The 9825-nt window shown below is 41.0% G+C and overlaps 1 protein-coding gene across 1 annotated transcript; it reads left to right on the forward strand.

Annotated features, from left to right (window-relative positions):
- Window positions 1-1732: 1732 nt before the first annotated feature.
- Window positions 1733-8098, forward strand: LOC148079799 (cyclin-T2-like). The gene is made up of 9 exons (XM_087791474.1): window positions 1733-2019; window positions 3229-3310; window positions 3388-3516; window positions 3797-3857; window positions 4273-4335; window positions 4452-4497; window positions 5739-5902; window positions 6292-6362; window positions 6434-8098. The coding sequence occupies exons 1-9, from the start codon at window positions 1862-1864 to the stop codon at window positions 7418-7420; spliced, it is 1761 nt and encodes a 586-aa protein (XP_087647600.1). The 5' UTR covers window positions 1733-1861; the 3' UTR covers window positions 7421-8098.
- Window positions 8099-9825: the final 1727 nt, after the last annotated feature.

Below are 9825 nucleotides of genomic sequence, written 5' to 3' on the forward strand. Positions count from 1 at the left end.
CATCATCAATCCCAGAAGTCTCCACCTCCAAAGGGACTCGTTGTATAAACAAAGCCTGGCGTGGTTACAGCTGGCTTGAGGAGGAGTGACGCATATTCACTGGCTGCCAGTTTCTTTCAGGATCAACTTTAAAATTCTGGTTCTTACTTAAAGATCTATTCATGGTCAGGCTCCTCCTTACATCAGTGATCTGATCCAGCCTTACACCCCAGCTCGGGCTCTGAGGTCCGTGGATCAGAATCTACTGATGGTTCCTGAACACGGTTCAGGACCAGACGAGAGAAATCCTTCCAGACTGTTGCTCCTAAGCTTTGGAACTATATTCCTCTCCCTCTGTGTTTGATGGATCTACTGACTCCTTTAAGAAACATCTTAAGACATTCTTGTTTGTTCAGGCTTTTCCTTGATTTTCTGGACCTCCTGTTGTGTTATCAGTTTTATCTTGATCTTTAAAATATATACTTTATTGAATATTGTTTTGATTGTTTAAGCGCTTTGTGACCCTGGTCTGGAAAAGCGCTATGTAAATAAAAATTACTTACTTACTTACTTACATTATTACCTCACAATGGACTTCTCTCTTGTAACCTCTCGTTCGCCAGGATTTCAGACGGGGGAAAGCTTTATAAAGTAATAAGTTAAAAACATGGTCATGATGAGAGATTTACTGCATCTTGGAGAGGAAGACTTCAACATTTGAAACATGAGTCAAGAAGATTGAGTTTTTAAATTAGTTGGTCTTTAATCATATGGAACTTTTTACATTCAACAATTTATATTGATTTTTCTCCATTGCCTGCAACTATGTTGGCACCAACATCTTTGCAACAATTATAATGGAGCAAGAATATAAAAATATGTACTTCTGAAGTGTCACACAAGCCTTTATTTTAAGTCACCTTAATACATAGGTGACCACCATAAGCATTTTAAATGTTAACCATGATAAAAAGAACATCTAGGTTCCACAAATGCGCAACGCAAACTCCCAGGAACATTTATTGTGAAAGCTTAACCGGAGATAGATTAATTGTTTAACCTCGAGCTTTACTTAACCTCGCAGACTTCCAGGATTCTCGGATGTGTTGCAGAGGAATCGCACCTGCACTCTAATTGTTTTTTTGGGGTGTTTTGATCTTCAGTAGTCATTTTAAATTATAACGTTGTTATTCACCTCAGAGAAAAATGAACACAATTATAAATAACTATTGTGATGAGTCCAACAGTTTTAAATTCAAACTTCGACAACAACTCGATTGTTGCCCTTTGTAATGATTGTTGTATTTTTCTCCGTTTTTATTGAATTCCAAGACATTGTACAGGTGTAAATTCGTGAATAATCGTACACATGTAGTTGTTCTTTCAGGAGAACACCAGCAGGTAAATAACTGAAAAGCTGCACGGGGGCGCCCTCCAGTGGTGTAATGAAACCTCAGCCAGATTGAAGAATTATTTGTTTTATTTTTAAATTTAAAAATACGTTACAATAAATAATAATAATTGAATACTCAATATTGTGTCCCTATATTTATTGTTATTATATATATTTATTGATTATGTAAACTATGATATAAGAAGTTGAACCTCGCCTTTAATGATTTGCTTTAATTGTTTGTAATTCATACGTTTGTCGCATCAAAGGAAAGCTTCTTATTTGCGAGGATAATTATTGTAATATTATTGCATGTCTCCCTCGAAAAAAGAAAAAAAACGTCGAGAAGAGCGTGTAACGTTGTGTAGACCTCCCTGACGCTAGGGGGTGCTGTTCCAACGCCGACTAACCGGTCTCGGCTGATCTGAATCTTCCGGTGCCCCAATCGCTCCTGATGCTAACACCGTCGGGCTTTTCTATGGGAGCGTAATGGCGGTGCACCGGGGACCCTCGACGAAATGGCTCTTCACCCGGGAACAGCTGGAAACCACGCCGTCTCGCCGCTGCGGGATCGAGGCGGACAGGGAGCTCTCGTACCGACAACAAGCCGCCAACCTGATCCAGGACATCGGGCAGAGACTCAACGTGTATCCTTTCTGAGCCGCACTAGCCGCAGCTATAGCATTAGCATCGAGAAACCATGGCCTTTGCCACATAAAATAACGATTGACACGCAGTAAGAATGAACGGAATACGGCTTAGAAGTCTACTCTGTCTATAACTATGTTTTGTTTTTCATTGTTTGGCAAGAAAATGTGGTAAAACGGTCGTGGCCTTTATGCTAACGTCGCTATTGTTTTGTCTCGGTGGACTGCAGTCTTTTGTTAGCTGGTTATAGTCAAATGATTAAATCATCTTATCACCGCCGACCACAGCCTGCTGTGACCTTTAACAGACACTTAATAACAACTGACTTGTTTTGACCTTTTAAAGATGAAACCACTGCTACAACAACAGCTGCGTAGAGCTAATGCGCAAAAAAAAACAGCCGAGCGTTGTTCGACAGAATATTGTTCAGATCAGATGGTGTCGAATTTTAATGGATCTCGATGACGAATCATATTGAGTCAGAAGGTTTAGACTTATGAGAGGTATTCTCTCTGAAACACGCAGGACACGTATGCAGTAGGTTGAACTCTGAGGGGGAAACAAAAGGCTATCGTTTGTAATCGAACCTCGTTCTTCCACCGAGATGTCAACACGGTTCGTTGTTGCATTCTGTTACTTCGATGGAACATGTTTAGGTTCTTGTCTGTAACTCTCTCGTTTGTAGCGAGACGGGTTGTGTCTGCTCGAGCAAAATGGCTCCCTTTACTCGTCTTACATCCCACCTATGTTCTATGAAGTGTGGGAAAATACATCTGTGCCCGAGAGGCAGGCGCGTCTTTGGAATGTGATGGCACGACATGGCTGTGAAACGTGTTCGAACACAAAATGTTGGGGATCTTGTTAAAATAGAACATGTATTTTTACACCAGTTGGGAACAACTTTTGAACAATAACAACCGTCTGCAAGTTTTTATTACTGGAAATGTATACTATGATATGTAGGAGATTAGATGGATGTAACAATGTACAATTCACATTTTAAAGAAACGTGTTTCACTTTAAAAGGGAATTTTAAGAGCTATATGAAGATGCTACTCATAAGTAATAACGCTGGTTGAAATGCTTGTCTGTGGATAAGGAGTTATTCTAAAGGCCCCTGATGAGTTTCAATTTTTTTTAGGTCTACCAACAAATACAAATCATTAAATATTGTCCTTTGATTTTTTTCCCTTAACCCCAGCCCTTAGCTCCCAACTAATCATCAACACTGCTATTGTATATATGCACAGGTTTTATATGATCCACCCAATCACCAAATTCCACAAAAATGTAAGTACATCTCCACAGTTTAAGCTCAAAACCCCAAATGTTTTGTTTTAGTCACTGATCGTTGATGTCATTCTCAGGTAATATCCCAGACCTCGCTGTTCCTGGCCTCTAAAGTAGAAGAGCAGCCCAGGAAGTTGGAGCATGTTATCAAAATAGCCTATGCCTGTTTAAACCCACAAGAGCCTGCCCTGGATACCAAGAGCACCGTGAGTCACGCAGTCGATCGTTCATGTATCACTGCAGTTTGAAGTGTTGTATCGAATTCTAAAGAAATGCAGTTAATGAGAAGTGTTTAAAGTCTCTTGAGAGGAAGGAGTGACGTTCACTCATTCGTCAGTATTTGTTGTGTCTGATAAAATGTCCATTTACCAGAAACTGTTAATTATTAATTAAGAGGTCAGATTAAATGTACTGAATGTGACTGTTAATCTCTGTTGACGCTGTAACTCTTAAAAGTTATTCAACATTTTTTGTTTTTCATTTTAGGCATTTCATCAGCTTTCACAGGAGGTTGTAGCTGTGGAATCAATTATCCTGCAAACTCTAGGTGAATATTTCAAACCAGTTTTCATATTTATATTTGCAATTTGATTATCCCTTGATACATTTGTGTTGACATGCTTGGTGTCCCTAACATGTTTTAACATGGTCAAATATCTTAAAGCCTGATATTATCAGACTGTATTTTAGTTGGCCATGAAAGCACCTGAAAGATAAATTAATATAAAATAAAAAAAAGATGACATTTGCAATAAAATGGAAGATAATAGTTGACAAGCAAATGAAGTGACAAATTATCATCATCAATGCCAGCGATGTGCAGACTCGTGTACAACTGGGTCAGCACGTGGTCAAATACTTGCCTCATCCTCATGGTCATGTGAACCAACATCTCTGCTGTCTTGACTTGGCGCTCACACAATGAAAGTGGCTGATCGTCTTCATCACCATTTTGATTGCAGGTTTTGAAATAACTATTGATCATCCACACACTGATGTGGTGAGGTGCTCCCAGCTAGTCCGAGGTAACCACCCCCTGCTTCCTTTGACGCAATAATGACTGAATACCAAGCTGAGAAGTCCACGCCGTTACCCTCGCCCACGACCGTTCTAACGCCCACTCTCTTGTTTCTCTTTACAGCGAGCAAGGATTTGGCACAGACTTCCTATTTCATGGCTACCAACAGGTTATTATCCTGTTCCCATTATTGCACTGTAATGGCACACTATGGCTTCCTGTACTGCAGGGACCCCCTACCCGTGTCCAACGCCCTGCTCGGCCTCGACTCCAGGGACCCCCCGGTCAGGGGCAGTACCTGTCAGGCTGCTGTGCGGTGTATTGTACAAGGGCTCAGTGTTGGCACGGGGGGGTTGAATGCACAATGTGGAGAGTAGTGGTGCTGATTACCTCCCGAGGTTGTTTGGTTCAAGTGCACATGTCTAAAAAGTCTCACTCGGTAGCCTGAATATAAGTTGCCACTAAAGATTCTTAAACTTATAGAGCATTTTGGTAAGTATTGCCTGCTGATCTCTAAGTGTCATACTTAATTTCTGCATAATTCCAATCAAAACTAGTGAATTCTCACTGCAAACTGTATTCTGCTAGTCTAACACTGGGTGGACATCAGTGTCAGTTTTTAGCAGAAATATCACCTGACACAAGTGTCCAGCCCGCCATGTCATTTTATGTAGCCAGCTGGATGGTCGATTTATGTTCATGTTAATATAGTGACGTATAAAGATGCCATGCTTAAGACGAGGAACCAATATTATCAACATTAACAGTAACAAACCATACTTCAATGAGAGTTAAACTATAATGAAATGACAATGTAACAATTAACACTTCCTGTTAATGACTGTTAAATATACATTTTCTTCACCCAAGACCAACAATGTTAAATTTCTTTTGCCCCTTGTGTGATTGAGTTTGACACCTGCTATAAGTGATATTGGATAGAAGTCTAGAATAGATCGATGGATAGATAGATAGATAGATAGATAGATAGATAGATAGATGGATCAAGTTCAAATGAAAGATTTGGAATATCTGATTTACTCGTCATGTTTCATATATTTTTTAATTTGTGTGCTGAATCAGTTTGCAGTGCGATGATGATTTAGATTATATCTTTAACATTTGATCTTACTCTGACGTTTCAATGAATGATGTATTACTAAAAATGATTACAAAGAATTTTTTTTATCAAGATCAACTAAAATAATCAACATGTATGATTATCTTTTAAACAATATGCTGCTTCAGCAATAAATAAATAAAAAAACTAGTCTGGTCCGTCGTAGCCTGAATAAAGGTAAGCTTGTGTGTTAGTGTTGTGAAAATGATCTACTGAGTGCAAGTTCTGTCCAAAGGCTCTGGTTCTGACTCGTGTTCGTGTCTCCTTCTGTTCTTTTGTGTTCTGTACAGTTTGCACCTCACGACCTTCTGCCTGCAGTACCGGCCCACGGTCGTAGCATGTGTCTGCATCCACCTGGCCTGCAAGTGGTCCAACTGGGAGATCCCCGTCTCCACTAACGGCAAACACTGGTGGGAGTACGTGGACCACACGGTGACCCTGCAGCTGCTGGACGGTGAGACGTTCTCTTCAACTCATCACTGCTTCAAACCATCTTTCTAAACATGTCTTCTATAGCCAGGAGCCAAACTCAATGACATAAATACTAAATAGTAATCAATTAAGCTCATTTTATTGTCCAGGAAATGCTGTAAGAGTGATAATAATAATTTTAATAGAATACTTTTCATTTACATGATTTAAAAAGCGAATCTTATTACTGTCTCCCTCTGGTGGTCATGAGGTGGAATTGCCTCGATCACTTCCACTATTAAATCATTGAGATAATTTCCCTCTTTTATCTTAGGAATTGTTTTTGAAATGTTTAAAGCACAAAAGAACATGATTATTCTTACTTTTGCTTCTTCATTATTGCAGATTTAAAATGACTATTGTTTTTTTCAGAACTTACTCACGAGTTTCTCCAGATTCTAGAAAAGACTCCCAGCAGATTGAAAAGGATCCGGAACTGGAGGGTGAGTTTTTGTGTACATGCAGTTTTTGGCTCCATGAGATGTGTGTACTTATCGTTGTTATGTTGTTCAAGGCAATTCAAGCTGCTAAGAAGCCAAAGAGCGACGGTTCTGCAGTGGACAGTGCCTTTCAGGGGACGTCGTTGGACAGCCTCTCCGGGGTCGCAAACTCTTTCTTCGCCTCCACCTCGGCGGACCCCTCGGACATGGCGTCCCTCAACGCCATCACGAGCTCCTACGCGGGGTTCGAGCCGCTGAACGACCCCTTCTCGCAGCCCCTGCAGCCGGACTTCCCGATAGCCAAACACGAACACAAAGCCGTGGCCGGAAAACAGCAGCTGGTCACGCAGGCGGCGCCGTTTTCCCGAGCCCAGAAAGTCCTGTCCCTGGAGAAGTACCGGGAGAAGCACGCCGCCGAGCAGGCGCTGCAGAACGGCGTGAAGGAGGATCTGAGCGCCGACTTGTACCTGCAGCCGCCCGTCTCCTCGCACCACCACAAGAAGAGGTCTCACGCCCAGCAGGGCGAGAAGTCCGGCGAGGGCCGGCGAGAGAAGTCCAGCTCCAAGAAGCTGCGTCTGGCTCAGTCGTACGCGGAGAACGGCTCGGGCAGCAGCGAGGAGCTCAAGATGAGGATTAAAGTCTCGTCCGAGCGCCACGCCGGGTCCGACCCGGGCAAGGACAAGCACAAAGAGCAGCGCCACTCGAAACACACTAACTCGCAACTTTACTCGCTCACGAAAGGCTCCATGGACAACGGGTCTTTAGCCCTCAAGACTCCGGGGGGCCACGACGGCTCCTCCTCCGGCTCGTCCCGGAAGAGGCCACATTCCGACGGCGGGAACCATCACCATCACCGCAACCACCACTCGTCCAAGGCCAGCAGGAGCGCCAAGGCGGCCCTCAACGCCGCTCACTTCTCGGCGGAGGGCCAGAGGGCGGCGGAGCACCTGGGACACGCCGGCACCAACGGCCTGCTGACGTCCAACAGCCAACACACTGACTACAAAGATACTTTTGACATGCTGGACTCTTTATTAAGTGCCCAAGGGATGAACTTGTAACCCTCAGTCGCCAGTGTAGTCTAGTTTTTAAGGTATTACATGTTTTAAAAAAGAGTTTATTTGTCTTAAGTTATGTGAATTTTACGTGGCTCCACACACACCGATGCACAGAGCTGTGTAGGAAAACAGGCTTGCTCACCAGCGGCCAGAGGAATGGAGTTTTAACTGTTTTTATTATTTTTAATGTGCATGTTTTCGCTCACTGGTAGGACGGAGCAGGGGTGTCTGCAGCCATCGTGTTGGTTTACGTGTTTTTAAACCAATTTTGTTCCACTAAGAATCTCAGGTTTGAACTTTTTTAATACCAGAAGGAATCTTCCTCGGTGGGATCACGACCCCGGGAGGTGTCTGGCCTTGTCAATGGAGATTTGTCTCATGAACCTGGTCCGCTCTCGTCGCTCCAGATTCAAATGAAGTTGTTGACTCTGTGAAAGTGCATTTATGATGTGATGACTGAAGTTCTAAAAAGGAAGTAGGCCTTGTGATTGTTTACCTCGTCAATAGCGATGGAGATCTGCCGGATCTCTCAAAGTCGTGTACATAGGACTGTTGTTCACCTAAACTGTGGGTTTATTGTGTCGGTCCTCATCTAGTGCGTCATCAGACCCAATGCAGGCTGTATTGACGAATTTCTCCTTGACTTGTGTATCGATGGCCACAATAAAGGTGTAAACGTGACTCTTGTTACACACCAGGATTCTCTCTTGAACACAAATATAAAAGTCTTAATCATGTGCAGAAAAACTAGAAAAAGCAGATCATTCTTTAAGAGATACATCTCGAAATATCAAACATAATCTACAATCTTTTTTTAGGTTTAAAAACATTTGTTTGCTGACAACGGTACAATTTAAATGTTATTTTCTGACCTTTTATTATTGTTGACATCAGATGAACTGGGAAGAAGAGTTATTTTAACCAGAGACGTGCGGTCTGGTCAGGCAATCCATCGCTAACTGTTGATACATGCAATTGACGCCAGTTGCAGTATCTATGAATGTCGCCCATATATATATAATGCTCAGTGTCTTAAATTATTAAAGTTAAATGTTTGTAAGGGACTTATTTAGTTCCACTGATCGGAAATACAACCACAGTGAAAAGGCAAAGTTGGAGGCACACACTACTGAGCCTCCACAAACAAACAAAAGAGAAGACTTAAAAAAAAAATAATTAAAAAAAAAAAAATGTTTAGCCTTAAATAAACTATTTGTTTTTCTCACGCCATTAAAAATCATTATTTATCTCCCATCACGGAACGACGTGCGATCGTGTCATAACTTAACCTATTAATACAAATACAGCATTAACATCATAATGCTGTCAAGCTATCCCTCGGGATTCTTCACTCTTGAGCCAAACTAAAATCTGTCAAGCTAAACTTTACGGTAAATTCCCCTCAGTAGGAGGAAATAAACGTTCGGCTTTCAAATTAAGAGCATTGAATCAGCCGCGTCTTCCTTGTAATTCTTTATTATCACGGTCGTACTCTATACTGCTTAACATCCATGTTTGCTAATCCCTTTTAAAATGTATCAGTTCATTAATTTTTTCTATGTGTATTGATAGTTTAAAATCAATTAGGATTTTCAGCCAATTGAAACGTCTCAAATTATTAAATATATCAGGTTACAAATTTTGAATATAGAGTTTTAAATAAACGGATAAATACAACTCTTATGTCAATGTCAAAGATGACAAAGGTTTATGATGCTATAAATCAATATTTATCCTCAAATATTGCCAAAGATCTGGAGGATGTAGACACGTAACATCGCACAAACTATCACAATTCAATATAGACTTTTTGAGAAATAATTAATTCAATCATATTTTTTAAACTATCTTAGTCATATGATAATGTCAAAGATGACAGATTGATGCTATAACTGGCATGAGGGGAGGACATCAGTCTAATTAAATCATTTAAATCCTCTTTTAAAAATTTCACCCAAGAACATGGGTGTGTGTGTGTGTGAAGAATGCTGATGAGATATGAAATAATCAGTAGCCAATTGAATAAGTTACCATTTTGGGTTTATATACTTGTGAAACTCACCGCACGTCACTGGTCTTGACAGTCGGTCAGAAAGTTTGATACTTTGGTTTATTAGTGTTGACCTTTGCCCCGATATGGCAGAAAAGAGTGTTTTCTAGTTGCTGCATTATTGTGTTTTCTTTCTAGCAAATATGACTTCAGACGTCCTCCACGCTTCTCATGTTGAAGTCGTGCTTTCAGTGGAATTCCGAGACCTCAAGTAATGAGAGCAAGTTTGTTTTAAAAAGTTAATGTGAGGAACTATTCCTCTACTAAAATACTATAAACACAAATATTCAGCAGCAGCTCAGAATGTTCCAAACATAAAGCCTTCATTTTGGCATCGAAGCAAACAATAATAATGCAA

Source organism: Callionymus lyra, chromosome 5 (genome assembly GCF_982586985.1).
Source record: "Callionymus lyra chromosome 5, fCalLyr1.hap1.1, whole genome shotgun sequence".
Taxonomy (NCBI): Eukaryota; Metazoa; Chordata; class Actinopteri; order Syngnathiformes; family Callionymidae; genus Callionymus; species Callionymus lyra.

Excerpts from the sequence above, each read along its gene's own strand:
- LOC148079799 (XM_087791474.1), top strand. The coding sequence starts at position 1,862 with ATGGCGGTGCACCGGGGACCCTCGACGAAATGGCTCTTCACCCGGGAA. Across the intron at positions 3,858-4,272 it reads AATTATCCTGCAAACTCTAG|GTTTTGAAATAACTATTGAT; the intron begins GTGAATATTTCA and ends TTTTGATTGCAG. Across the intron at positions 4,336-4,451 it reads GTGCTCCCAGCTAGTCCGAG|CGAGCAAGGATTTGGCACAG; the intron begins GTAACCACCCCC and ends TTCTCTTTACAG.